A 27,703-nucleotide genomic window follows, 5' to 3' on the forward strand; every position below is an offset into this window, starting at 1 on the left:
GCGTTGTATGCGGAAGTTGCTGAATTAATTGTGAGGAATATATAAAGCAGTGAATAGCCCAACATTACCATTCCGACACAAGCAACTCTGAATAAACCTGTCTTGGTGAGTAGTAACCATAACTATCAGCATTTTAATGGTATCCAGAGACACTCTGTTTTCAAGCCAGTGCAACTAAACATACCATGTATAGTACGGTCTTGCTGGACCATAGATTGCTTATATTAATTTTATTTGTTATGATCTATGTTGGAATATGCCCTTTTACCCACAGTAAAAGACTAATCTCTTCAAGCTTCCATGAAGAGATAAGTATTTAGGGGTTGCCTAAAGGCAGATTGGGTAGAAGATAGCTGGATTGATTGAGGTACTGTATGGAATTTCAGAGGATGCAAGAGGCTTTGAAAAAGTCCTGGAGGCAAGCATTATGCAAGCATTATACACGATCCGAAATTCCGTCAAGAAAAACTTTTTTCTGATGGAATGTTGGCTCAAACCTGTGTTGCATACACATGGTCACACAAATGTTGACAGAAATTCCGACCGTCAAGATCGCGGTCACGTACAAGACGTACGACGAGCCGAGATTGCATACCGACGAGCGGATTTTCAGATAGGAACTTTTTCCGTCGGAAAAATAGAGAACCTGCTCTCAATCTTTTGTTGGCAGAAATTCCGACAGAAAAAGTCAGATGGAGCAATACACACAATCGGAATTTCCGTCCAAAAGCTCACATCTGACTTTTCTTGGCGGAATTTCCGATCGTGTGTGCGCGGCATTAGAAGGGGTAATGAGGGGACTAGAAGGCAGCAGCACTTGGAAAGAGAAAAGAGGATAGTCTGTGTGATATTATGAAATGAGGTTGGTGATGTAGTGTGGGGCAGGATTGTGCATGGCTTTGTTTGGTATTATTTTTTTACATTTAATTAGCGGGGGGGGCACCAAGCAGTTAGAAGGCACCCCAACTGTCCCTGATTTCAAGGGATTGTCCCTCATTTTGGCCTGATCTATATAGTTGTGGATAAAATGCACTTTTTAGATTTCAAAAAGTTTTTCCCAGTGCCAAACCTTTCATCCAATTTCTACATTGCTGCATTTATACATTTCAAATGTCAGTATAAAGGAATAGTGGCTTTAAAAAAATAAAAGTACTTGTGAGTTTAAAGGGGTTGTAAAGATTCCCGTTTTTTCTTAATGCATCCTATGCAGCCATTGGCTCGCGCTGCTGTCAATCAACTTCAATGATGCAAGGGCCGGGGGGGGGAGCCGAGTCCTGTAGTTGGCGGATATACAGGTCATTCTCAAAAAAATAGCATATTGTGATAAAGTTCATTATTTTCTGTAATGTACTGATAAACATTAGACTTTCATATATTTTAGATTCATTACACACAACTGAAGTAGTTCAAGCCTTTTATTGTTTTAATAATGATGATTTTGGCATACAGCTCATGAAAACCCCAAATTCCTATCTCAAAAAATTAGCATATTTCACCCGACCAATAAAAGAAAAGTGTTTTTAATTAAAAAAAAAGTCAACCTTCAAATAATTATGTTCAGTTATGCACTCAATACTTGGTCGGGAATCCTTTTGCAGAAATGACTGCTTCAATGCGGCGTGGCATGGAGGCAATCAGCCTGTGGCACTGCTGAGGTGTTATGGAGGCCCAGGATGCTTCGGTAGCGGCCTTAAGCTCATCCAGAGTGTTGGGTCTTGCGTCTCTCAACTTTCTCTTCCCAATATCCCACAGATTCTCTATGGGGTTCAGGTCAGGAGAGTTGGCAGGCCAATTGAGCACAGTAATACCATGGTCAGTAAACCATTTACCAGTGGTTTGGCACTGTGAGCAGGTGCCAGGTCGTGCTGAAAAATGAAATCTTCATCTCCATAAAGCTTTTCAGCAGATGGAAGCATGAAGTGCTCCAAAATCTCCTGATAGCTAGCTGCATTCACCCTGTGGACCAACACCAGCAGCTGACATGGCAGACCATCACTGACTGTGGGTACTTGACACTAGACTTCAGGCATTTTGGCATTTCCCTCTCCCCAGTCTTCCTACAGACTCTGGCACCTTGATTACCGAATGACATGCAAAATTTGCTTTCATCCGAAAAAAGTACTTTGGACCACTGAGCAACAGTCCAGTGTTGCTTCTCTGTAGCCCAGGTCAGGCGCTTCTGCCGCTGTTTCTGGTTCAAAAGTGGCTTGACCTGGGGAATGCGGCACCTGTAGCCCATTTCCTGCACACGCCTGTACACGGTGGCTCTGGATGTTTCTACTCCAGACTCAGTCCACTGCTTTCGCAGGTCCCCCAAGGTCTGGAATCGGTCCTTCTCCACAATCTTTCTCAGGGTCCAGTCACCTCTTCTCGTTGTGCAGCGTTTTCTGCCACACTTTTTCCTTCCCACAGACTTCCCACTGAAGTGCCTTGATACAGCACTCTGGGAACAGCCTATTCGTTCAGAAATTTCTTTCTGTGTCTTACCCTCTTGCTTGAGGGTGTCAATGATGGCCTTCTGGACAGCAGTCAGGTCGGCAGTCTTACCCATGATTGCGGTTTGGAGTAATGAACCAGGCTGGGAGTTTTTAAAAGCCTCAGGAATCTTTTGCAGGTGTTTAGAGTTAATTAGTTGATTCAGATGATTAGGTTAAGAGCTCGTTTAGAGAACCTTTTCATGATATGCTAATTTTTTGAGATAGGAATTTTGGGTTTTCATGAGCTGTATGCCAAATCATCAATATTAAAACAATAAAAAGGCTTGAACTACTTCAGTTGTGTGTAATGAATCTAAAATATATGAAAGTCTAATGTGTATCAGTACATTACAGAAAATAACGAACTTTATCACAATATGCTAATTTTTTGAGAATGACCTGTAGATGCAAAATACAGGACTCAGGAGTGCGCCCGCAAGGTAACCCCCTTGGGAGAGCCCTTCCCAGAGGGGGTTATCAGAAGCCACAGAGGGACCCCAGAAGACGAGGATCAGGGCCACTCTGTGCAAAACGAACTGCACAGTGGAGGTAAGTATGACATGTTTGTTATTTTAAAAAAACGAACCTATACAAAAACAAATCATTTTTTTGTTTAATTCTCCTTTAAGGGGAAATGGCAGGGGGTGTGTCTTATGTCTACATACTTTTGCTAATAGGTGTCCCTCGTTCCCATCTCGAAAAGTTGGGGGGTATGGGTAGTGTGGATGAGTTAGGCCAATGAGGAGGGAGTTGTAATAGTGGAGGTGAGAGAAAATAAGTAAATTAGTAGCCTGGTGGTGTCATTGGTTAAGAAGGGTGTATTTTGGAAAGGTTACAATGGAGAAGGCAGCAAGATTGGGCAGTGATTGGATATGGGTCTATAGGGGCAGGTCAGAGTCCTGGTATATACTTGATAACCTGGCATGGGGGGAGGGGCTGATAGTTGTGCTATAGATCTTAATGGAAAAGTCATGGGAAGGGGTGCAGGTAGGAAATTACATCAGCTCTGTTTTGGAAATATTAAAGGGGAGGTTCACCCTAAAACTACTTTCTAGTATTACAATGTCCCGACACATTACAATACAATTAGGACTATTTTTTTTTTTTTTATGCTGTACATAAAAATCCCGCGGGAGTGGGCGTTCCTAACTTGCTGGTGATTGACGTGATGACCAAAAACGAGCTCCCCCCCGTCGCGTAAGCTGCGTCACGATTGCTGAAAGGAGCCGAACGGCGGTGCGCAGTATAGCGCCGACTCACCGTTCGGCTTCTTTCGGCAATCGTGACGCAGCTTATGCGACGGGGGGAGCAAGTTTTTGGTCATCACGTCAATTACCAGCAAGTTAGGAACGCCCACTCCCGCGGGATTCGCAACCCGGAAGCCGCGGGTGAATTAGCTGTATGTACAGGTATGTACAGCATAAAAAAAAAAAATAGGCCTAATTGTGTTGTAATGTGTCGGGACATTGCAATACTAGAAAATAGTTTTAGGGTGAACCTCCACTTTAAGTTATAGGAAGTGGTGTGACATCCAGAGCTTTTTTTCTCAAACAATAGGTGCTGGAACTTAACCACGGCCCCACAAAACCCCTCCCCCTAAACACCTCCTCCAAATCACATCAAATAGTGGGTGTGTTCAGTCAAATTTCACGAAAACAGTAGGAGGGTCTTAAAGGGGTATTAAAATCCAGGATTGCATTACATACAGAGTGCAGAGCTGTCACTTGTAAACACAGAAACCAGACTTCTGTGTTTACAAGTGATTGTGGTGAGCAGGCACCAAAGGGTCTGAGCCAGAGGTGGTGGAACTGAGTTCCATCAAGTTCCCCCTGAAAAAAAGCCCTGGTGACATCCATACTGTTATGTCAGTCAGTAAATTAGTGATTTTGAAGGAGAGATCTGAAGAGTAAAGCGTTAGATACTGTTGGCATAGAGTTGGTACTGGAAGACAGGTGAGATTATCAAATGACCAAGAAAGGGGGTGTAGATATTGAATATAAGCGGTCCAGGACAGTGTCTTAGGAGACCCCTGCAGAAAGAGGAAGGAGGAGATAGAGTTGTAGATGACACTGAGGGAGTGCTGGGATAGGTAGGAAATGAATCGGGGTCTTGGAGGACAGAGGAGTGGAGTTTTTTTGGAGGAGAAGCGAGTGGTCAAATGGAGTAGAGGCCTTTGGCTTTAAAAGTTAGTAAATTATTAGAGAGTTTTTGTAGGGCAGTCTCCCTGGAGTATTGCTGTAGACAGACATGTTGGTATAAACTTGTAAACATTTCTAAATGTTAAATCAATATCTTTTTTTTTTTAACAGGTCAGCATTGTAAAATAATGGTCTCCCCTGTAACCATTCTTGCATGCTTGCTCATCATTATAATGTCTGCCCATGGCGGTCCTGATCCCACTCTGGATAAGCACTGGAAGCTATGGGTTCTGCAAAACCAGAAAGGCTACATGAATGCGGTAATATATAAATGTTGATGAGGATCTTTACTCAGTGTTTGTTTTTATACCATTTTAGAATGAAAACATCTTGCCTTTGTTTTTTAAAATGTGATAATTGCTTTGTAAATTAGTAGAACAAGCAGTGGCGTCGCTAGGTGGGTGCATGGGGGTGCGGTTCGCATCACACTGCCCTGGTTCCCTTTGGCAGTTTTTTTGTAGCCAGTGATGTAACCACTGGAGGGTCAACGTGGCCGCCTGCTTAGGGTCATTGTCGAATCTTCCCACCAGAAAAAAACTGAAATATTACCTGTGACTCGTGTATACGCCATTTCTATATGACTCTGCATCTGTATTAATTTTGTCTTGGATGTTGTGATGATGATATTCATTTCCTCACATCATAGATAGAAGATTTGGAAAGACGGATGATCTGGGAAGATACTCTGAAATTTGTCACCATCCACAATCTGGAGTACAGCCTGGGGCTTCACACTTATGAGGTCGGAATGAACCATCTGGCAGACATGGTAAAAACGTTGCAGTAATTTGAAATTAAAATAAAATGAAAATAAATAACACCTTTCCATTTTTATTATATTTTTTAGTTTAGACCAGGTGAAATCATCACTGAGCCTCTGTGCTTCTCTGTGCAATGCATGCAGATTATAGTTAGTGGGAGGGGCCAGCAGGGTGCTGTACACAGTTTCCTGAAAACATCACAGCACCCTGCCTCAGTACTCCTCTCAAGAGCCTCCGACCCTGATGCAAGCAATGGGAGGGGTTATGCAAATATCAAAACCCCTAAGGCTGCATTCACACCTGAGTGTCGGTCGTTCGGTCGTTTTTTTGGGCGTTTTTTTCCGGCGTTTTGTCGCGCGTATTCATGCTTATTTGCGCGTTTGCATACAGCGTTGTCCGACGTTTTTGTACTTCGACGTTTTTTATTTTAGCCAATGGGAAAATGTATCATCTTTTCATCGCTTGTTGCTATGTTGGTAGATTTTTATAATCTTCTGCATGGGCGACAAGTTCTATTGATTAAAGCGACGAAACGCCCGTTGCAAACAGTCGCTTGAATCGAGCGTTTCCATTACTTTCTATGGGAAATGGAAACGCTCAAATACGCCCAAACCGCACGATACGCGCGACAAAAAAAGGTCCGGGACTTGTTTGAGCTTCGCGCGACAGGCGTTTGGGCGTTCGGCGTTCAGGTGTGAACAGTCACCATAGCAAATAATGTTATTTCATCCCTCTGGCGTTTGTGAGCGTAGTGCTTCAGGCGTAAAAACGCCTAGGTGTGAATGGAGCCTAACGCGTGGATTTCCATTTGGAGAAATGGGCGTTCCTGGGCAGGCTGAAATTGCGTGTAATGCAGACATGTGATGCTGAGCCTTCATGATTGAAACCTGATGAGTGAAAGGGTTGGGCCAGGGACAGGCTGAGCAGGAAAGAGCCAGATGATGCTGGACATCCTCCAGCCTAAAAATGAGGGAGGCTTTAGCTGACTTGCTGCAGCTTCTAATACACTTTGTGAGCAGGGAAATCAGAATATGAAATTTCAGAACAGGAGAGGAACATGTACAGCTGTGCAAGGCTGAAGGGAAGGTTGGAAGGTTTGACATTTTCAAATTCAGCAACATTTTGAAATAGGATGACAGGTTTAGCACAGGGAAACACCCTTTGAAGGATAAATTGTGCACTTTATATATAGCTATATAGATCAGAACAAAATGAGGGACAGAGGAGGAGGACAGAGGAACCTTCTTTCAAATCGGGGACAGTCCCTCAAAATCAGGGACAGTTGGGAGCTATGCATTGGAGGTCAGTGAAGAGGTGCCTTCTTACGTTGGTGGTAAGTGAAGTGGTGCCTCATTGAATTGATGGTCAGTGAAGAGGTGCTTCCTTACTTTGGTGGTCAGTGAAGTGGTGCCTCATTGAATTGATGGTCAGTGAGGAGGTGCCTCCTTACTTTGGTGGTCAGTGAAGTGGTGTCTCATTGAATTTATGGTCAGTGAAGAGGTGCCTCCTTACTTTGGTGGTCAGTGAAGTGGTGCCTCATTGAATTTATGGCCAGTGAAGAGGTGCCTCCTTACTTTGGTGGTCAGTGAAGTGGTGCCTCATTGAATTGATGGTCAGTGAAGAGGTGCCTCCTTAATTTGGTGGTCAGTGAAGTGGTGCCTCATTGAATTGATGGTCAGTGAAGAGGTGCCTCCTTACGTTTGTGGTCAGTGAAGTGGTGCCTCATTGAATTGGCGGTCAGTGAAGAGGTGTCTCCTTGCATTGATGGTCAGTAAAGAGGTGTTTCCTTGAATTGGTGGTCAGTAAAGAGGTGTCTCCTTGCATTGGTGGTCCGGGTGATAGGGGGATGAATTCACCTGAACGGCCTGCATGCAATACACCTACTTATTGATAGCAACCAAGTTTGAACTCTGTGTGTGATCCACGTTGGTAGAGATTTGAGCCGTTGCCGCTCTGTTCATATTCGCACTGTAGAGTTGTGTGTTGCATGCATTGCACATACCTACATGTTTATATTATCTTGGTATTTCTCTATAAATGGGTATAAGCACACTAAAACATACTGTGCATAAAAGTGAGAAGAACACTCTTGTAGCCTTTTATAAATGAAAGTATAAAGGTCTGAGATATTGTTCGTTAATTTTATCTTTTCATTCCAGACATCGGAGGAAGTGGTGGCCACAATGACTGGCATTAGGGCTCCTGCCATCACAGATCTGAATTCCACAGGTGAATTTGTTAAACAGAATGTTAAAGTTCCAAATTCAATTGACTGGAGAAGTAAAGACTGTGTCACAGGAGTGAAGAACCAGGTATGTCACATTTACAGACGTTTCCCACTTTAGACTAGCGTTGTACCCACACCCAAATACTACGTGGGTTACAGTAAGGTCCCGGTCACTTGCATTTCTTCTAAGACTATACTGGTGTTTTATTACTTTGGAAAGTATATGAAAAACAAAAGCATCACACCATCAGGAGTCCAAGAGTACTTATTTCATCCAAAAAATCCAACAAGTTTCTAACATTTTTGGTTGCTCCTTTATTAGGGCCTTTGAGGATGCTTTGTGTTAGAGAGTCATTGTGCTCTACAGTTTGGACTTATCTTCACACAGAAATATAGGCCTAGATTCACAAAGGAGATACGACGGAGTATCTCAGATACTCCGTCGTATCTCTGAGGCCCCGTACACACGACAGAGTTTCTCGGCAGAATTCACAGAGAAACTTGGTCAAAACCCGGATTCTGCCGAGAAACTCTGTCGTCTGTACAGTTTTGGCTCGATGGAGCCGCCGAGGAGCTCGACGAGAAAATAGAGAACATGTTCTCTATTTTCTCGTTGTTCTATGGGAGAAGGCAGCCCGCCGAGCTCCTCGGCGGCTTCATCCCAAAACTCTACGTGCCAAGCACGTCGAGTTCCTCTGTCGTGTGTACGGGGCCTCAGAGTATCTATGCGACTCATAGAACCAGTTACGCATAGATATCCCTAAGATCCGACAGGTGTAATTGTTTTACACTGTCGGATCTAAGGATGCAGTACCGCGGCTGCCGCTGGGGGGAGTTTGCATCGTAAACCAGCGTCAGATATGCAAATTAGGAGTTACGGCGATCCACAACGGTTTTTCGTGTTCGCTACGTCGCTGCTAGTATAGTTTCCAGGCGCAAAGTTAGTCGTCATTTTGGGTGCCCTAACTTTACACAGCACACGTATGTGCTGTATAAAGTATGGCCGTCGTTCCCGCGTCGAAATTTAAAAATTCACGTCGTTTGCGTAAGACGTCCGGGAATACGAAAATACGCTACGCACGTCGCCGTTCGAAAAAATGATGTCACGTCGCGCAAAGCACGGCGGGTAATTCAAAAGGGAGCATGCGCAGTAGGTCCGGCGCGGGAGCGTGCCTAATTTAAATGGCACACGCCCCTTTGAATTACGCGGGCTTACGCCGGAGGCCGCCGGCGTAGTTTTCATCGCAAGTGCTTTGTGAATCAGGCACTTGCGATGAAAGCTTGCGGCGGTGTAACGTATCTACGATACGTTACGCCGCCGCACTTCTACCTGAATCTGGCCCTAAATACATTTTGAATCCAGTGCCTCTCGCCAACACTTTTTTAAAATTGTCTATATTTATTTGACATGCTAACAGCTAAGAACTGCTAATGTCACATATGTAACTGAATAGGCAAGAGATTTATAGCCACACTTCAGCTATGGTGGCCCGTGTCTCCTACTTCTCCTCTGTAGCCTCCTTAAAGTGGAGTTCCACCCATTTTTTTATGTTTGTCTGTGCTGCATGCTCTAATCTTATAGTGTTCAGAATGGACAATTTTTATTTAATTTGTTGCTTGTAAATACCTTTATTTTGTAGTCCTTCATTACTTCCTCCTCCTTATTAGCCTAGGCTATTTGCAAGGGTTTCTGGGATAGGCATCATGTTTCCCAGTAGTCCTTGCAAACCTGACTGAAACCTATTACATTGCTTGTGCACTGAGCATGTGCGAGATATGCAAAGCTGAAATCCAGGAAGTCATACAGTCTGGCTTCATGATGCCCACACTTAAGATGGCCACGGTCTATTTCTAGATTATAAACTATCTAAATGCTGTAACAACCTAACAAAACGGACCTTAGTTTACAGACTAACTTTACTAGAATACATTAAGCTTGTGTATTACAGGGGTATTTATATTTAAAAAGTGAAATTGTGGGTGGAACTCCCCTTTAAGCCTTCTTAAGCCACTCTTTAACCGCTTAAGCCCAGACCATTTTGGTGGTTAATGACCGGGCCACTTTTTGTGATTCGGCACCGCATCGCTTTAACTGACAATTGTGCGGCCGTGCGAAGTGGCTCCCAAACAAAATTGACGTCCTTTTTTCCCACATATAGAGCTTTCTTTTAATGGTATTTGATCACCTCTGCAATTTTTTTTTCCCCGCTATAAACAAAAAAAAGAGCGACAATTTGGAAAAAAAATAAATTTTTTACTTTTTGCTATAATAAATATCCCCCAAAAATATCTAAAAACATATTTTTTCCACAGTTTAGGCCAATACGTATTCTTCTACATATTTTTGGTTAAAAAAATCGCAGTAAGCGATTGTAAAAATGACACTGGCAGTGAAGGGGTTAACCACTAGGTGGCGCTGCAGGGGTTAGGTGTTCCCTAGGAAGTGATTCTTACTGTTAGGGGGCGTGACATATCACTGATGACCGTTTCCGATCACGTCATCAGTGACAGTGTCACTAGGGAGAATAGGGGAATGTCTTGTTTACAAAGGCATTCCCCCGTTCTGCTCTTGCCGACCGCAATCGCGGGACTCCTGGGAACATCGAGTTTCCAGGACCCGCGGCCACACTCAAGAGGCACGCGGCAGGCGCGGGTGCGTCCGCTGGGCGGCAGATTCAAATGGACGTACCTGTACGCCAATCTGCCTGTCCGTGCCATTCTGTTGACGTAAATAGGCGTGCATCGGTTGGCAAGTGGTTAAGGGAGTGTTGGATGTCTGTGTCTTCAACCGCTCTGTGAAGTTTCTTCCTCTGTCACTTGTACCTATAGTGACAAATTGATTTGTTTCTCTTTTTTTTTTTTTAAACTACCATCTATTAAAACCATTGGGCATATGCGCTAGTGTGGTCAAAACAGACCTTAATAAACAATTCAAGCATATTAATCAATGCGTTTCGCTATATTTGCTTCTTATTTATGCTTAAAGATGGCAGCTAAAAAAGAAAGAAGATTTATGACAAAATATAACATTACAAATACAAAAAGGTGGTTCAATGGGCCACTTCACTGGCCTAAGGCTGCCAGCCCTCCCCTGCCGCCCACAGTACAAACTCCAAACACTGCCCACCAATCTGAAGCCCCCGCCACCTGCTGTGACTCTGCCCAGACCCCACTCAGACTGACCTTCTGTGCGAGCGGCGGAAATTCTCCGGTACAGTGCAGGTATATATCAATAGATGGCCACATTGAAAATGAGGGAGGGAGTGGGGGGGGTCGGCACAGCTAAAGTCTAGAGCTGCTGTTTGAGTTTATTACTGGATTTGTTGTTCCTGTTTTGCAACAATAAGTTTTATATATTAATATACTATTAGCCAGATTCAGAGAGACTTACGCCGATGTATCAGTAGATACACACGATCAGAAATTCCGACAATGAAAATTCTGGCTCAAACTTGTGTTGCACACACGGTCGCACAAAATTCCAACCGTCAAGAACGCAGTGACATACACCACTACGACGAGCGGAGAAAAATGAAGTTCAATGCTTCCGAGCATGCGTCGACTTGATTCCGAGCATGCATGGTTTTTGGTGCGTCGGAATTGCATACAGACGATCAGAATTTCCTCCAAGAACTATTCTTGTGTAACAGGCAGTCTTCGTCAGAGGCGTTGCTAGGGGGGTGCAGGGGGTGCGATCCGCACCGGGTGACACACGCTAGAGGGGTGACACCATCCTGACATTGAGGATTTTTTTTTTTTAGATGACATGCCCAGCGCTGCAGCGCCGCCGCGTGTGTGTCTCTCCGACTGGACTTTGTACTTTTTCCTCCGCTCCCCTACTGAGCCAGCCAGATCAGCGAGCGGCGAGGCGAGCCTCAGCAGAGCTCAGCCTGTGCCTGCCTGTCACACTGCACTATGTGATGATGTGACGTTAGTCACGTCATACACAGTACTTTCAGTTTCTCCGCCCGAGCGACGCGGCGGGTGCTCAACGGCTGCACGTGTGACCTGCCCTGGCACCTGCTGTGATGGTTCAGATTGCTGCCAGTGCCCACACCAGTCCTCTGTCTCCAGACGCGGTTAGGAACAGGTGCGGGGGGCCCGGGTGGGGGCGGGGGGGTGTCCACAGAATCCATCGCCGGCCACAGCAGCAGGGATAATAGGAACGGGGGGGGTTTGTGTCCACAGAGTCCACTGCCAGCCGCGGCACTGTGCATGTATAGAATATTGCAGGTAACACCGAAACAGCTGAGGGGTAAAAAGCCAGGAAAGGTGAGGAGGGGGGGTCTCATCCATCTATGTCACACCCCCCACCCCCTTCCTCTCTGTCACCCCCCTCCCTCTCTGTCACCCCCCCTTCTGTCTCACCCCCTTCCCCTTCCTCTCTGTCACCCCCTTTCTGTCTCACCCCCTTCCTCTCTATCACCCCCTCCCTCTCTGTCACCCCCTCCCTCTTTGTCATCCCCCTTCTGTCTCACCCCCTTCCTCTCTGTCACCCCCATTTTGTCTCACCCCACCCCCTTCCTCTCTGTCACCCCCTTCTGTCTCACCCTCTTCCTCTCTGTAACCCCCTCCCTCTCTGTCACCCCCCTTCTGCCTCACCCCCTTCCTCTCTGTCATCGCCCTTCTGTCTCACCCCTTCCTCTCTGTCACCCCCTCCCTCTCTGTCACCCCCATTCTGTCTCACCCCCACCCCCTTCCTCTCTGTCACCCCCCTTCTGTCACCCCCTTCTGTCACCCCCTTCTGTCTCACCCCCACCCCTCCTCCCTCTGTCACCCCCTATTCTGTCTCACACCCCACCGCTCCCTGTCACCCCCCTTCTGTATGTCACCCCTCCTCCCTCTCTGTCACCCCTCCTTCTGTCTCATCCCCACCCCTTCCCTCTCTGTCACCCCTCCTTCTGTCTCATCCCCACCCCCTCCCTCTCTGTCACCCCTCCTCCCTCTGTCACCCCTCCTTCTGTCTCATCCCCACCCCCTCCCTCTCTGTCACCCCTCCTCCCTCTGTCACCCCTCCTTCTGTCTCACCCCCACCTCCTCCCTCTCTGTCACCCCTCCTTCTGTATCATCCCCCACCTCCTCCCTCTCTGTCACCCCTCCTTCTGTCTCACCCCCACCCCCTCCCTCTCTGTCACCCCTCCTCCCTCTGTCACCCCCCCTTCTGTCTCACCCCCCACCCCCTCCCATTCTGTCACACCCCCTCCCTCTCTGTCACACTCCATCTGTCTCAACCCCACCCCCTCCCTCTCTGTCACACCCCCTCCATCTCTGTCTCACCCCCACCCCCCTCTGTCTTACCCCCACCCCCTCCATCTCTGTCTCACCCACACCCCCTCCATCTCTGTCTCACCCCACCATCTCTGTCCCATCCCATCTACCTCTCTCTCACCCCCACCACCTTCTGTCTCTAACCTTCCACCCCTCTTTCCCTTTTAGGGCAAATTCCCACTAAATCAGCATGAAATCAAAGAGCAGCCGGAGCAATTTGGCACTCCAGCCACTCTGCATTGCAGGCTGCTAGGTGCATCATACTTCCCCCTCCTTTTTTGTACAAAATTTGTTTGAAGTGTGTATAATGTAAATTTTATTCTCCAAAATGTCAGGCAGCATGCTGTCATTTCAGGTTCTCAGTAAAGAAATGCATTCTGTTAGTAGATTTTCCATGTTTTTTCAGGGTATAAAAAAGTTGTAGGGGGATGGCTCATGAGATATGAATTCTGGTTGAATGAAGGATGGATGGCCGCACTCCAAAAACCATACACGTTGTCTTTTATTAAATGTACAGCAAAAGCATTACCAGATCACAGCAACAGAAACAGGGGACAGCCGACGTTTCGCACAAAATCAGTGCTTATTCATGATTTTGTGCAAAACGTCGGCTGTCCCCTGTTTCTGTTGCTGTGATCTGGTAATGCTTTTGCTGTACATTTAATAAAAGACAACGTGTATGGTTTTTGGAGTGCGGCCATCCATCCTTCATTCAACCTTTATGCTTGCCTAGTGCACCGCCAGCACCCTTGGAATCCTGTACCAGTGCATGACCATATAGTAGACCCACCTGGAGCGGTGACCTTCTTTCAGATATGAATTCTGGCCCTGGAGAAAGAGAGGCGGGGGGGAACAAAGAAAAAGGGAGAGAAAGAAAGAACAGAGAGCAAACGGTAGGGTCAAAAATATTTTGAAAAAGTAATCGGGGGGGGGGGGGGGAGACACCATATTTTACCGCACCAGGTGACACCAACCCTAGTGACGCCACTGCTCTTCTTTTCACCTATAATGCATTCCACTGGAATGCATACAGCGACCGCACAATGATGGAATCGCCTGGCGCCGCGTGCGTTCCACGTGAAGCACGGAAGTGCGCCGCGCATCACCTCTGCGCTGGAATCAGTGCTTATGCACTGCACCTGCCTCTCACCTATAAACAGAGCAGTGTGCAGACTGCACACCGTTCTATTACTGTCGACCATAGCCGACCTGGCTATTTTTAAAACATACAAACTACTGGTACCATCCATCCCCTAAACGGAACGAGCAGCACAATCTGGATCCCTGATGCCTCTTAGCTATCCATTGCCTCCATCCATGCTGCCCATCTTACTGCTGTGGCTGGGGTCACCGTAAGATATCTGGCATCAGGGGACCCTCCATAGAAGAATCCCATTGCTGCTGCAATACTCTGGAAAACACTTATCCCTGCAAAATGGATAAGTACCACTACTATGTTACATGTATTACTTTGTATTTACCTGGATCACATATAGCCTTTACTTAGTACTGTATTTGAATCTGCTTTCGTTTTTACTACCGTGCAGCTTGGAATTACCTAATGTGCCCTCTAGCATTACTTGTGCAATATCTTAAAGGTACATACACTCTGGAACCATCTGAGCTATAGTTGCCTCTCTCAAGTATATGTCATTTGAGTACAGTATTTTCATTTTCTACGTGCTTGACATATCGTTGTTACTTGTATACTAAGGTTGCATGGTATGTTGTAATACCTCCACTCCTAGTGGCCTAATGTGTTCCTTTATGTTAAAGTGATATGATGTAGAGAACCCCCAAACTCCTGTTCTCTGATTGGACTGACGCCTGGGGTCCCGTACTGATAATCACTTGCATAAAAGAAGTGCATTGGAATCTTTAATGCAGTTGTGCTCGTTGACCTTATTGTAATCTTTCTATGCTAGAGGTTGGAGGCATGTTGTAATACCTCTGCCCTTAGTAGCTCAACGCATTCCTATATGTGAGAGAGATGATGTAGTGACCCCCCAAACTGCTGTTCTCTGATTGGAGTGACGCCTGGGGCCTAGTACTGAAATCTCACATAACATAGGGAGGTGCATTGAATTCTTTCCTTAACCGCAGTTGTGGTTCACTCCCGTTCACCGTAGTTTGTGACATCTTGTCGGAAAATTTGTGAACCAGCTCTCAAATTTTTCTTGACATAAATTCCGACCAAAAAATTCTGATCGAGCCTACACACGGTTTGAATTTCCGACTAAAAGCTCACATCTGACTTTTCATGTCGGAATTTCCGATCGTGTGTACGTGGCATTAGAGAACACTGATAGGCATTTTGAAACAATTCTACCGATAATTTGTTCTAAATCACAACCTTTATATTTTAAGCCTGATGTAAGGGGGGACTCCGCTGGGAATGCCTGGTGTAAGGGGGGACTCTGCTGGGAGTGCCTGATGTAAGGAGGGCCTCCGCTGGGAATGCCTGGTGTAAGGGGAGACTTTGTTGGGAACGCCTGGTGTAAGGGGGACTCCGCTGGTCATTCCTGGTGTAAGGGGGGACTCTGCTGAGAATGCCTGGTTTAAGGGGACTCCAGCTGGGATTGCCTGGTGTAAGGGGGACTCCACTGGGATTGCCTGGTGTAAGGGGGACTCCGCTGGTCATGCTTGGTGTAAGGGGGGACTCGCTGGGATTGCCTGGTGTAAGGAGGGACTCTGCTGGGGACACCTGATGTAAGGAGGGGCTCCTCTGGGAATGCCTGATGTAAGGAGAGGCTCCGCTGGGAATGCCTGATGTAAGGAGGGGCTCCACTGGGAATGCCAGATGTAAGGAAGGGCTCCGTTAAGAATGCCTGATGTAAGGAAGGGCTCCGCTGGGAATGACTGATGTAAGGAAGGGCTCCGCTGGGAATGACTGATGTAAGGAGGGGCTCCGCTGGGAATGCCTGATGTAAGGAGGGACTCTGGGCTTCCACGGGTTCTGCATTATGGTGAGTTGAATAATTTCATTTTATCTTACAATGTATTGCAATGTAATAATAGAAATAATGCACTTTAATCATCCTGACGCCATAACAACCATGGTGCCGGGATGATTGAAGCGCCAACACCAGGTGTTTGGAGTATCTTTATGTGCTGATTTGTTAAACTTTCTGGAATACACATATTTCTATTGTGGTGTAGGATCTGGGCCTGCTGTCCCTCCATCCCTCTTTCTTTCTTTCTTTCTCTCTTTCTTTCTTTCTTTCTTTCTTTTTTTCTTTCTTTCTTTCTTTCTTTCTTTTTCTTTCTCTTTACAAATTTCTATAGATGATACTTCTGGTAATTTTGCTGAAAAATGTACGATAAATTGCATTAGTACTGTTCCTTTAGTTGGTGTCCTGTGACATTTACAATATAATCTGATCCTCAGCATTGTACATATTTGCAGGGAGGCTGTGGCTCTTGCTGGTCTTTCAGTGCAACAGGCGCTCTGGAATGCCAGATGAAGCTGAAGACAGGAAGGTTGCAGTCACTGAGCGAACAGGAGCTTGTGGATTGCAGCGGAAGCTATGGAAACCAAGGATGTAATGGAGGATGGATGAGATGGGCCTTTAAATACGTAATTGATCATGGACTTGCACTAGAATCATCATACCCATATCAAGGAAAGGTAATGAAACACAGTTGTGACATACTATCAGGATCCTTTGAAGGTTGTTTCTGAAAACCATCAGCTAAAATACACATTGCAGCGGTATTTGTCTTAATTTGGCACCCCCAAACCACCTAGCGTGCATGCTGCATTGCACTTGTGTTGTAAAACCCCAGATTGCACAGATGTGAACCATTGTGAAAAAAATGGCGCGTGTCTTGTTATATGAAATCCAGTGGCGGTGCGTCCAAAGAGAGCGCCGCCCCCTCTCTCTCCTGCACCGCCACTGAAATACAATACAAAGATTCATGCATTGCATGAATCCATGTATTGTTGCTGCCGCCCACTATTCAGATGGCGGGCCCCCTGGTGAGCGCCGGCCATCTGAATAACGGCAGCTGGTTGGCTTTGGAAGTGCCTATCACTGCCCACTACACCCCACTGCCCACTACACACTGACCACTACACACTGACCACTACACTGCACACTGACCATTACACTGCACACTGACCACTACACTTTAGTGTAGTGATCAGTGTGCAGTGTGGTGGTCAGTGTGCAGTGTAGTGGTCAGTGTGCAGTGTGGTGGTCAGTGTGCAGTGTAGTGGTCATGTGTGCAGTGTAGTGGTCATGTGTGCAGTGTAGTGGTCATGTGTGCAGTGTAGTGGTCATGTGTGCAGTGTAGTGGTCATGTGTGCAGTGTAATGGTCATGTGTGCAGTGTAATGGTCAGTGTGGTGTGCAGTGTAGTGGTTAGTGTGTAATGGTCAGTGTGCAGTAAAGAGACACAGGGAGTGCAAAAAGTCTGCAGGTTAGGGGGCGCAAATTACTTGCCTTGCCCCTGGCAGTGACAACTGGATATAAGTAAATTAAAAGTGATGTAAATGTGTGGTCTATGGTAAAGTAATACAAATCCCAAAGTAGGAATAAATAACATTAACAAGAACTGATAGTGGTGAGTGGAGTGGTGACCAAGAAGCATAACCATGGTGGAAGTAACAGAGTTGAAAACTAGCAATGGTGTGGAGTGGGAAACAATCCTCTATAGCTGAAAGATGCTGGAAAAATATAAAAGAGAGTGAAAAAACACTCATGAAGATTACCTTGAAGTTGCAAATGACTCTGATCCAAAAAGCAAGTGCAAGCGAATGCAGGAGGTAATGCCACCAAGTGAGCATGTTATATGCTCCCAGCTGATTCAACATGACCCGCACCAGCGTCACGCTGGCACAATGGATTGGCGTACTTGCCGGGGTGGCCCCTGCTCAGACACACACTCCCCAATGTCAACCACAATGTGAACAGAGCACATGCCGGCAGCACGACGCCCAGAGGGACAACATACGAATGGGGCTAAAAAATAAATGTATTGATATATTAACCACTTAACCCCCCGACCATATTGCTGGTCAAAGACCAGGCCACTTTTTGCGATTCGGCACTGTTATAGCATTTACAAAATAGGGTATAGATTTATGGCATTTTTCTTAATATTTTTTTTTTTACTAGTAATGGCGGCGATCAGTGTTTTTTTTCGGTACTGCGACATTATGGCGGACACATCGGACACTTTTGACACATTTTTGGGACCATTCCCATTTTTATAGCGATTAGTGCTATAAAAATGCATTGATTACTATAAAAATGCCACTGGCAGTGAACACTAGGAGGCGAGGAAGGGGTTAATCATGTTCCCTGGGTGTGTTCTAACTGAAGGGGGGTTGACATGGGGAAATGACAAATCGCTGTTCATACATTGTATGAACAGACGATAGGTCATTTCCCCCCCTGACAGGACCGGGAGCTGTGTGTTTACACACACAGCTCCCGGTCCTCGCTCTGTAACGAGCGATCGCGGGTGCCCGGTGTTTATCGCGACCGCCGGGCACGTGCGTCGGTGTCAGGGGCAAGCAGGGGGTGCGCGTGCGCGCCCCTATTGGCTGCTGGGCGAGGTGACGTATAGCTACGTGCTCTCGCCCAGCAGAGCCGACCTGCCACCGTATAACTGCGGCGGCTCGTCGGCAAGAAGTTAAGGACCCAGAGTGTAAAATAATTTGGTGTCTTTTATATATGCCTGGAGTTCAGAATTAAATAGTTGGTATGGGCACAAGTTTTCATACACTTCTGACCATGAATCCTGTACTCAATAATTATGCTTTTATCCATTCACCAGGAAGGCACCTGCCACTCTGCTCCTAGATATGCTACATGCCAGTCTTATAAGATGTTGCCATCTGGGAATGAACTGGCACTTCAACAAGCGGTGGGAACCGTGGGACCTGTGTCTGTGGCAATAGATGCTTCTCAAAGATCCTTCCAAGTGTACAACAGAGGTGTGTATGAAATATTTGTACCCAATGTACAAGTCACAATCTTGGGGCTCTTTCAGGCAGGCAGTAATTGTTACCATCCTCTGCCATAGACAAGCAATCCACAGTGAATTCATTTTCAAATTATAAAAAATTATAAAAAAATAAAATAAAATAAAAAATAAGGGCAATGTAGCACTTCCTGGTTCATGCAATGATCAGCTGTGATTGGTCTTAGCTGATCGCGTAGTAAGGAGCCTCCGTCAGAGGCTCCATACCACGATCGAAGATGCAGTGTGTCAGACTGCCACACAGCACCTCCGATCGCCAGCGGCCGCGCTGCATGCCCCCCCCCGTGGGCACACGCCGCCATGTTATCTTGCTGGACGTCGGGATAACTGAACCACCACCCGGCCGTCATTCTGCTATAGACCTGGCAGGAAGTGATTAAAGGCATGTTGAACCATTGATGAACCAGGCAGCAGCATTCTATGTTGAGCAGTGGCCTGGATCTTCAGCAGGAACTGGCCAAATTTCAATCCATGTTTGGTCCTTCCCGTCTATGGAACTGCACTGGACTGCTGGAAAATTTTAGTCCGAAGAGCACTGCAGCCAATAGGAAGCGGCTGTAATCAGTGTATTCTGATAACAGGGAGTCGGGGGAGTCCCCCTGCTGTCAGAATACAATCACATAGTAGGCACAATTCCTGCATCCACATTGAACAAGAAGAGAGGTGCCTCTAAGAGTAGACGTTGGATAAACACTTTAATTAGCATATAGTATATGGACTCACATTAGGTGCGTAAAAACGAGCATATCAATTTCCAAATGAAGTCAGGGTGACCACTTCTGCGACCTGCTTCCTGAATCCAAGCAGCTGCGGCGCCGCTCGCTGGGCTGGTATCACTCCATCAGATGGAAGTCAGCGTCTGGAGGAACTCGGCGTCAGACCGGGGCTTGATAAGCTAAGCAGGGATGGTAGCAGGGAGATGGCGTCACCTGGTAATGGACGCGTTTTCTGAGCTGGCGCGCTGCAATGGTAAGGCAAGCCGCACTCCTTTTTCAACAACAGACTGCCGGCTTCCACCTGATGGAGTAATACCAGCCCTGCGAGCGCGCCACAGCTGCTTGGATTCAGAAAACAGGTCGCAGAAGTGGTCACCCTGACTAGGGTGACCACATTTCCTAATTACCATTCAGGGACACCCTCCCTTCCCAAAAATAAGCTTGTGCTGTAACGAATCACAGCACAGTGATTGGACACGAGGCGGGATTTATGATTTATCCAATCACACGCAGGGGGTGGGGATTGTACTCCTCCAAGCATTCCCGGCCAGGACAAGTGCTGTCAGTGAGTAAAGTGGTGATGTGGCAACCTTTTTTTGGGGCATCAGATTGGCCCGGGGGCAGGCTGTGTCAGTTTCATTCCGGGACACTGTATTGTCCTAGAATGAAGGTGCCCAGGACAAAATGCGGGACTGTCCCGGGCAATCCGGGACACGTGGTCACCCTAACCCTGACTTCATTTTGGAAATTGATATGCTCGTTTTTACACACCTAAATGTGAGTGCATATACTATATGCCAATTAAAGTGTTTATCCAACGTCTACTCTTAGAGGCGCCTCTCTTGTTTGTTTGCAGTCTGGAATCAGGTTTCTGTTCCCCTATGACGGAAGCCCTGGACATTGTGCTCCCATCCTTTCCACACTATAATTAGTTTCACATGGACTCTTAGAGACTATGGCCAGGTTCACACTAGTCCGACAAATGCTCCGACATTGGGAGCTAATGTCGCATGACGTGTGAAAATTAATGTTTCCCTATGGTAGCCGTCTTAACTGGTCCGACACATGTCGGAGCGACTTTGCAGATGCTCCCTGTCCTACTTTGGTCCGACTTTGATCCTACTTCACTCCATTGAATATCATTGAAGTTGGATCAAAGTCGGACCGCAGTCTTGCACGCTCCGACTTTGGCATGCGACTTGTACTCTGCTGATCTTGAGGGGGAACTCCACGCCAAATTTTAACAGAAAAAACGGCATGGGTTCCCCTCCAAGAGCATACCAGGCCCATGGGTCTGGTTCGGATTCAAAGGGGAACCCCCTACGCCGAAAAAACAGCGTGGGGGTCCCCCCAAGATCCATACCAGACCCGTATCCGAGCAGCAGCCCGGCCGGTCAGGAAAGGGGGTGGGGACGAGCGAGCGCCCCCCCCTCCTTAACCGTGCCAGGCAGCATGCCCTCAACATGGGGAGCTAGGTGCTCTGGGGTAGGGGGGCGCCCTGCGGCCCCCCCCACCCCAATGCACCCTGCCCCCATGTTGATGAGGACAGGGCCTCTTCCCGACAACCCTGGCCATTGGTTTACGAGGTCTACGGGCGGGGGGCTTAGCGGAATCTGGGAGCCCCCTTTAACAAGGGAGCCCCCAGATTCTGGCCCCCCACCCTAGGTGAATGGGTATGGGGTACATCGTACCCCTACCCATTCACCTGAAGGAAAAGTGTTAAAATAAAATAAACACTACACAGGTTTTTAAAATATTTTATTAGTCAGCTCCGGGGGTCTTCTTCCGACTTCTCCGCTCTCCGGGGGTCTTCTTCTGACTTTGGGGGTCTTCTTCCGTCTTCTCCGCTCTCTTCTTCTGCTCTCTGCGCTCCCCGGTTCTTCTCATGCTCTCCGGTGCCTTCTGCCGGGCTGCGCTGCCGCTATCTTCTTTGTAGCTCTTTTACTAGCGGCAGCGGCCAGGTCGGTCTTCTTTGTCGTCTTCTTCCTCGTCGCCTTCTTCTCCCCTCTTATTTTCTTTTCCGGTGTTGACTCTACTCTCCCTTCCGCTGTAATGCCGGGTGCGCAGTGCGCGGCGATTTATATAGGCCCCTTATGACGTCACCCAGAGCATTCTGGGACTGTGACGTCATAAGAGGCCTATATAAATCGGTGCGAGCCGCACACCCGGCATTACAGCGGGAGGGAGCGTCGAGTCAACAGAGGGAGAAAGAAGGCGACGAGGAAGAAGACGATGGAGGAAGCCCGGGCTGGCCGCTGCCGCTAGTAAAAGAGCTACAAAGAAGAAAGCAGCAGCGGCGCAGGCCGGCAGAAGGCACCAGAGAGCAGGAGAAGAACCGGGGAGCGCGGAGAGCAGAAGAAGAGGGCGGAGAAGACGGAAGAAGACTCCCAAAGTCAGAAGAAGACCCCGGGAGAGCGGAGTAGTCGGAAGAAGACCCCCGGAGCTGACTAATAAAATATTTTAAAATCCTGTGTAGTGTGTTTTTTTTTTTACACTTTTCCTCCAGGTGAATGAGTAGGGGTACGATGTACCCCATACTCATTCACCTAGGGTGGGGGGCCGTTATCTGGGGGCCCCCTTGTTAAAGGGGGCTCCCAGATCCCGATAAGCCTCCCGCCCGCAGAACCCGACAACCAACGGCCAGGGTTGTCAGGAAGAGGCCATGTCCTCATCAAAATGGGGTCAGGGTGCTTTGGGGTGGGGGGGGCCGCAGGGTTCCCCCCTGCCCCAGAGCACCTACCTCCCCATGTTGAGGGCATGCGGCCTGGCACGGTTAAGGAGGGGGGGTGCTCGCTCGTCCCCACCCCCTTTCCTGACCGGCCGGGCTGCTGCTCAGATAAAGGTCTGGTATGGATTTTGGGGGGACCCCTATGCCGTTTTTTCGGCGTAGGGGGTTCCCCTTTAAATCTGCACCAGACCCATGGGCCTGGTATGCTCTTAGAGGGGAACCCATACCGTTTTTTTTGTTAAAATTTGGCGTGGAGTTCCCCCTCAAGATTCATATCAAACACAGTGCCTGATATTAGCAGGGATCCAAGTCGGATCCCCACTCGTTGAAAGTCGGACTTCAAGTCCAGGGCAAAGTAGGATCAAAGTAGTATCCTGTTCATGAAAGTTGGATGGATTTAGGATAAATGTAGGACCAATGTAGGATCAGTGTAGGACCAATGTCGCAGAGCAAAGTAGGATGAAAGTTCTGTAGTATAGTGTGAACCCAGCCTATGTCCTGTTATGATACCAGATGCTGCTAATTGGAAGAGGACAGGACTATTAGCTTTTTGCGCATATACCTGTATTTTTTGCATCCACATTGAGTGTGTAGATGGAGAAATCAGGTATAATATAGCAGTACATTTTTTTTTTAATTCCAGTTATTAGTATGTATAGGAGTTTAAGCTGACCCTTTTTTTTTTTTAACATACTCTGTTTATGTGTACTAGGTGTGTACTATGACCCCAACTGCAATCCACAGAAACCTGACCATGCAGTACTGGCAGCCGGATATGGTACAGAAAATGGAGTGGACTACTGGCTGGTTAAAAACAGGTATATAAGCCCTTCCTGTATGCCATTCGAACTAACATCAATTGCATATAAATACAGTAAAACCTTGGATAGCGAGCAACTTGGTCTGCAAATGTTTTACAAGACAAGCAAATTTTTTATAAATCTTAATGTAAGCGAGCGAGGTCTTGCAATACGAGTGCTGTAGTGTCATATCACAACAAAGTATAAAAGGGAAGAGAAATCCCATTTTAGCTGTCTTATCTAGCACTCCTGAAGTCACTCCGACTTTACAAAAGTTTCCTTTGCAACTTGTGCAGAATGGTGCCCATAGACTTTAAGGAGGGTTTGTGGAGAAAAAAAAAGTTTATGCTCAAAGAAGCTCAACGTGCACAAAAGCACAAAAAAGCACACACTTCTTCTTTTACAAAGTTTTTATTGGTAGAAAAGTAAATTCAACAGATTAGTGCAGGGCTTGACAAATTTGCTTGGAATCTAGGAGCCAGCTAAAAAAGTTAGGAGCCAGGAACGCACCCCGTCTTGCCGAGCTTGCGCGCAGAAGAGAACGCATACGTGAGTAGCGCCCGCAAATGAAAGCGGTGTTCAAACCACACATTTGAGGTATCGCCGCACTTGGTAGAGCGAGAGCAATAATTCCCTAGACCTCCTTTGTAACTCAAAACATGCAACCTGTAGAATTTTTTTTAAACGTCACCAATTGAGATTTTAAAGAGTAAAAGTTTGTTGCCATTCCACGACGCAATTTTGAAGCGTGACATATCAATTTACTCAACGTAACATTAACTTTCACAATATAAAAAAAATTGGGCTAACGCTACCGTTGTCTTATTTTTTAATTAAAACATTTAAATTTTTTCCAAAAAAAGTGCGCTTGTAAGACCGCTGCGCAAATATTGTGTGACAAAGTATTACAATGACCGCCATTTTATTCTATAGGGTGTTAGAAAATAAATTTATAGGGCCAGATTCAGATACATCGGTGTATCTTTAGTGCGGCGTAGCGCATCTGATATGCGCTACGCCGACGTAACATAGAGAGGGAAGATCACTATTCACGAAGCACTCACCGTCAACGTTGCGCCGGGGTAACGTAAATAGGCCAGCGTAAGCCCGCCTAATTCAAAGTAGGTGGAAGGTGGGCGTGATGTATTTAAATGAATCGTGACCCCATGTAAATGAAGCGCCGAACGAACGGCGCATGCGCGCGCATGCGCAGTATCACGTCGAATTTACTCCCTAACATACGCCGGCTCAATGCCTGTGACGTGAACGTGACCTACGCCCAGCCCCATTCACGTACGACTTACGTAAATGACGTAAAAATCGACGGCTGTTCCGACGTCCATACCTTAACATGACTTACCCCTGCTTTATGAGGGGTAAACTTACACCGGACGTAAGCCTTATGTAAACAGCGTAGCTTAATACGACGGGCGCAAGTACGTTCGTGAATCGGGCCTGCTCGGGTGAGAGGGCACATGCCCAAGTTTCAATACCATTTCAGCTTATAACTTAACGTTACTCCATAAACCGGAGCCACGTGTTGATCTCTGACTGAATCAGAGAGGCCTAACAAGTTGAGAGTTATATCAGCAGAGTTGACTGACGCTGACTGGAGATCGGTTCATCAGCATTGGTGTTCATCATACCCTTTTGACTGAGTTTATTCCCTTCTTTACCCTTTGGATTACAATTCAAAAGTGTACCAACGGTTGCAACATAGACTTTGTCCTTAGGAGACATTCGGGAGCTGTTTGAGCCAGGCCTGGCAAAGGTTTTCTACATTAGCTGTTCTGCAGAACTGCCCGCTAGGGGGAACTCGAAAGCATAGACTGCCTATAATATCTAACAATAGTACCCTTTTAGTTTTGGGTTTTCTTTTGTACCCTTTTAGTTTTGGGTTTTCTTTTCTTTATTTGTTGACTCTTGCAAAGGGCCCTTGCAGAGTCATTTTTATGCTAATATTTGTGTATATTTAACCTGTTATTCAAACCCCTTTATCCTCTTTACTATACACAAAGTAAAACTATTCATTTGGTTTGACTATATCAATTGTGTGAGGTGTGTTTACTTTTGGGAGCCGCCAACTGGAAAAGGTAACGATATTATTGTATTACCATTGCATGTTTTATGTATGCTATTGTGGCCCCAGCCAAGTAGGGGTCACAATACTATTGCATTTATCTGGTGTGCCAAGGGAGGGTTCGAGCCAATTAAAGTGGGTGAATCAACTAATGAGAGTAGATCCCAAATCTAACCAGCGGCTCCTGCGGGGGTAGCGCTACAATTGTAAGAAAGGTATAGAGAAGTGTTACTTGGATGTATCAGTAAATTCAGCAGTTCCTTCTTTTAAAATTAAAGTAGACCTTTCATGAAACATGACTATCCTACTCTCCCTACTATCCTAAAATAGTTAATATGGCCTCAAAAAACAATGCCTGGAGATCCCACATTGGCCAGTCATGTGGCCAAGTTCCTAGGCAGTTGGTCACATGTGGTCTATGGAAGGGAAGGATTAGAGTTCAGAGTGGTAGTGCTGGAACAGTCGGGGCTCATATTTAATGATAGTTCCACTTTAAAAGCAGTATCCTACTGGAATTAACCCCTTCTTTACGAGGCCATTATAAAATGACGCCGGCAGGAACCCTCCCTCCGGGTGGACGTCATATGGACGCCATTTTTCCAAGCAATCTAGGGTGCGTGCGCCCGCGGCACCGCTCGTGACCTGATGCGCATGCCCGGCACGCCGCCATGTCCACCGGGCACCCGCGATTGCCGGCCATCACGGCAGGAGTATGGATATGAGTGTGTAAACACACAGATCCACCTCCTGTCAGAGGAGAGGAGACCGATGTGTGTTCCCAGTACACAGGAACACACATCGGTCTCCTCCCCTTGTGAGTCCCCTCCCTCTACAGTAAGAATCACTCCCAGGGAACATATTAACCCCTTCAGCGCCCCCTAGTGTTAACTCCTTCCCTGCCAGTCACATTTACACAGTAATTAGTGCAGTTTTATAGCATTAATCACTGTATAAATGTGAATGGTCCCAAAAATGTGTCAAAAGTGTCCGATATGTCCGCCGCAATGTCACGGTCACAATAAAAATCGCAGATCGCCGCCATTACTAGTAAAAAAAAATATGAATAAAAATGCCATAAATCTATCGCCGATTTTGTAGACGCTATAACTTTTGCGCAAACCAATCAATATACACTTACATACTTATTTTCACCAAAAATATGTAGAAGAATACGTATCGGTCTAAACTGAGGAACATTTTTTTAATTTTTTTTTTAAATTATGATATTTATTAAATCAAAAGTAAAAAATATTGGGTAGATTCACGTAGCTGCGCGCCTAGTTACGGCGGCGCAGCGTATTGTATTTACGCTACGCCGACGCAACTTACAGGAGCAAGTGCAGTATTCACAAAGCACTTGCTCCGTAAGTTGCGGCGGCGTAGCGTAAATGGGGTCGGCGTAAGCCTGCGTAATTCAAATGTGGAAGGGGGGCGTGTTTAGGCTAATGTGCGATGACCTGACGTGATTGACGTGTTTTACGAACGGCGCATGCGCCGTCCGTGTGCATTGCTCTCAAGTACGCCACAACGACGTAATGGTTTCGACGTGAACGTAAATTTCGTCCAGCCCTATCCGCGAATGACTTACGCAAACGACGTAAAAAATTCAAATTTCGAAGCGGGAACGACGTCCATACTTTAACATTGGCTGCGCCTCCTAATAGCAGGAGCAACCTTACCCCGAAAAAGCATTATGCAAACGACGTAAAAAACTACAGCCGGGCGCACGTACGTTTGTGAATCGGCGTAACTAGGTAATTTGCATACTCTACCCCAAAAACGACGGAAGCGCCACCTAGCGGCCAGTGTGAGAATGCACCCTAAGATACGACGGCGTAAGAGACGTATGCCAGTCGTATCTTAGGCTAATGTCGGCGTATCTTGCTTTCTGCATACAGAAAGAAGATACGCCGGCGCAGATTTGAATTTACGCGGCGTATGTATAGATACGCCGGCGTAAATTCTTTCTGAATCGGGGCCCTTGTGTTTTTAAAAAAATTGTCGCTCTTCTTTTGTTTATAGCGCATAAAATAAAAACCGCAGAGGTGATCAAATTCCACCAGATGGAAGCTCTATTTTGTAGGGGGGAAAAACATAAAGATTTCATTTGAGTACAGTGTTGCATGACCGAGCAATTGTCGTTCAAAGTACGACAGCGCTGAAAACTAAAAATTGGTCTGGGCAGGAAGGGGGTGAAAATGCCCAGTATGGAATTGGTTAAGTATAGAATATTAAACGTATGCATCTGTAATATTATTTGTATACATTCTTTGCAGCTGGAGCACAGCCTGGGGCGATGGAGGGTACATCAAAATGGCCAGAAATCGCTACAACCATTGCGGAATCGCCGGATACGGTGTCTATCCGATTGTGTGAAAGTGGAATGCTGGATATGCTTTCTGTATATTTTGTATTTGATCTGCTTTTCTTTGCAAGAATAAAATGATTATGTCATGTA

At 46.5% G+C, this 27,703-nt stretch overlaps 1 protein-coding gene across 1 annotated transcript; it reads left to right on the forward strand.

Annotated features, from left to right (window-relative positions):
* Nucleotides 1-27,703, forward strand: LOC120920158 (cathepsin S-like). Its single transcript, XM_040332076.1, has 8 exons — nt 1-105; nt 4,787-4,935; nt 5,322-5,444; nt 7,596-7,748; nt 16,338-16,559; nt 18,715-18,874; nt 23,078-23,183; nt 27,522-27,703. Exons 2-8 carry the CDS (start codon nt 4,804-4,806, stop codon nt 27,619-27,621), a joined length of 996 nt encoding a protein of 331 aa, XP_040188010.1. The 5' UTR covers nt 1-105; nt 4,787-4,803; the 3' UTR covers nt 27,622-27,703.

Source organism: Rana temporaria, chromosome 13 (genome assembly GCF_905171775.1).
Source record: "Rana temporaria chromosome 13, aRanTem1.1, whole genome shotgun sequence".
In the NCBI taxonomy this organism is placed as follows: Eukaryota; Metazoa; Chordata; class Amphibia; order Anura; family Ranidae; genus Rana; species Rana temporaria.

What these genes read in the sequence shown, in the direction of transcription:
- LOC120920158 (XM_040332076.1), top strand. Translation starts at nt 4,804, where the DNA reads ATGGTCTCCCCTGTAACCATTCTTGCATGCTTGCTCATCATTATAATG. An exon ending in AGAAAGGCTACATGAATGCG is followed by an intron (nt 4,936 to 5,321) that starts GTAATATATAAA and finishes CTCACATCATAG; the next exon opens with ATAGAAGATTTGGAAAGACG. An exon ending in TACTGGCTGGTTAAAAACAG is followed by an intron (nt 23,184 to 27,521) that starts GTATATAAGCCC and finishes CATTCTTTGCAG; the next exon opens with CTGGAGCACAGCCTGGGGCG.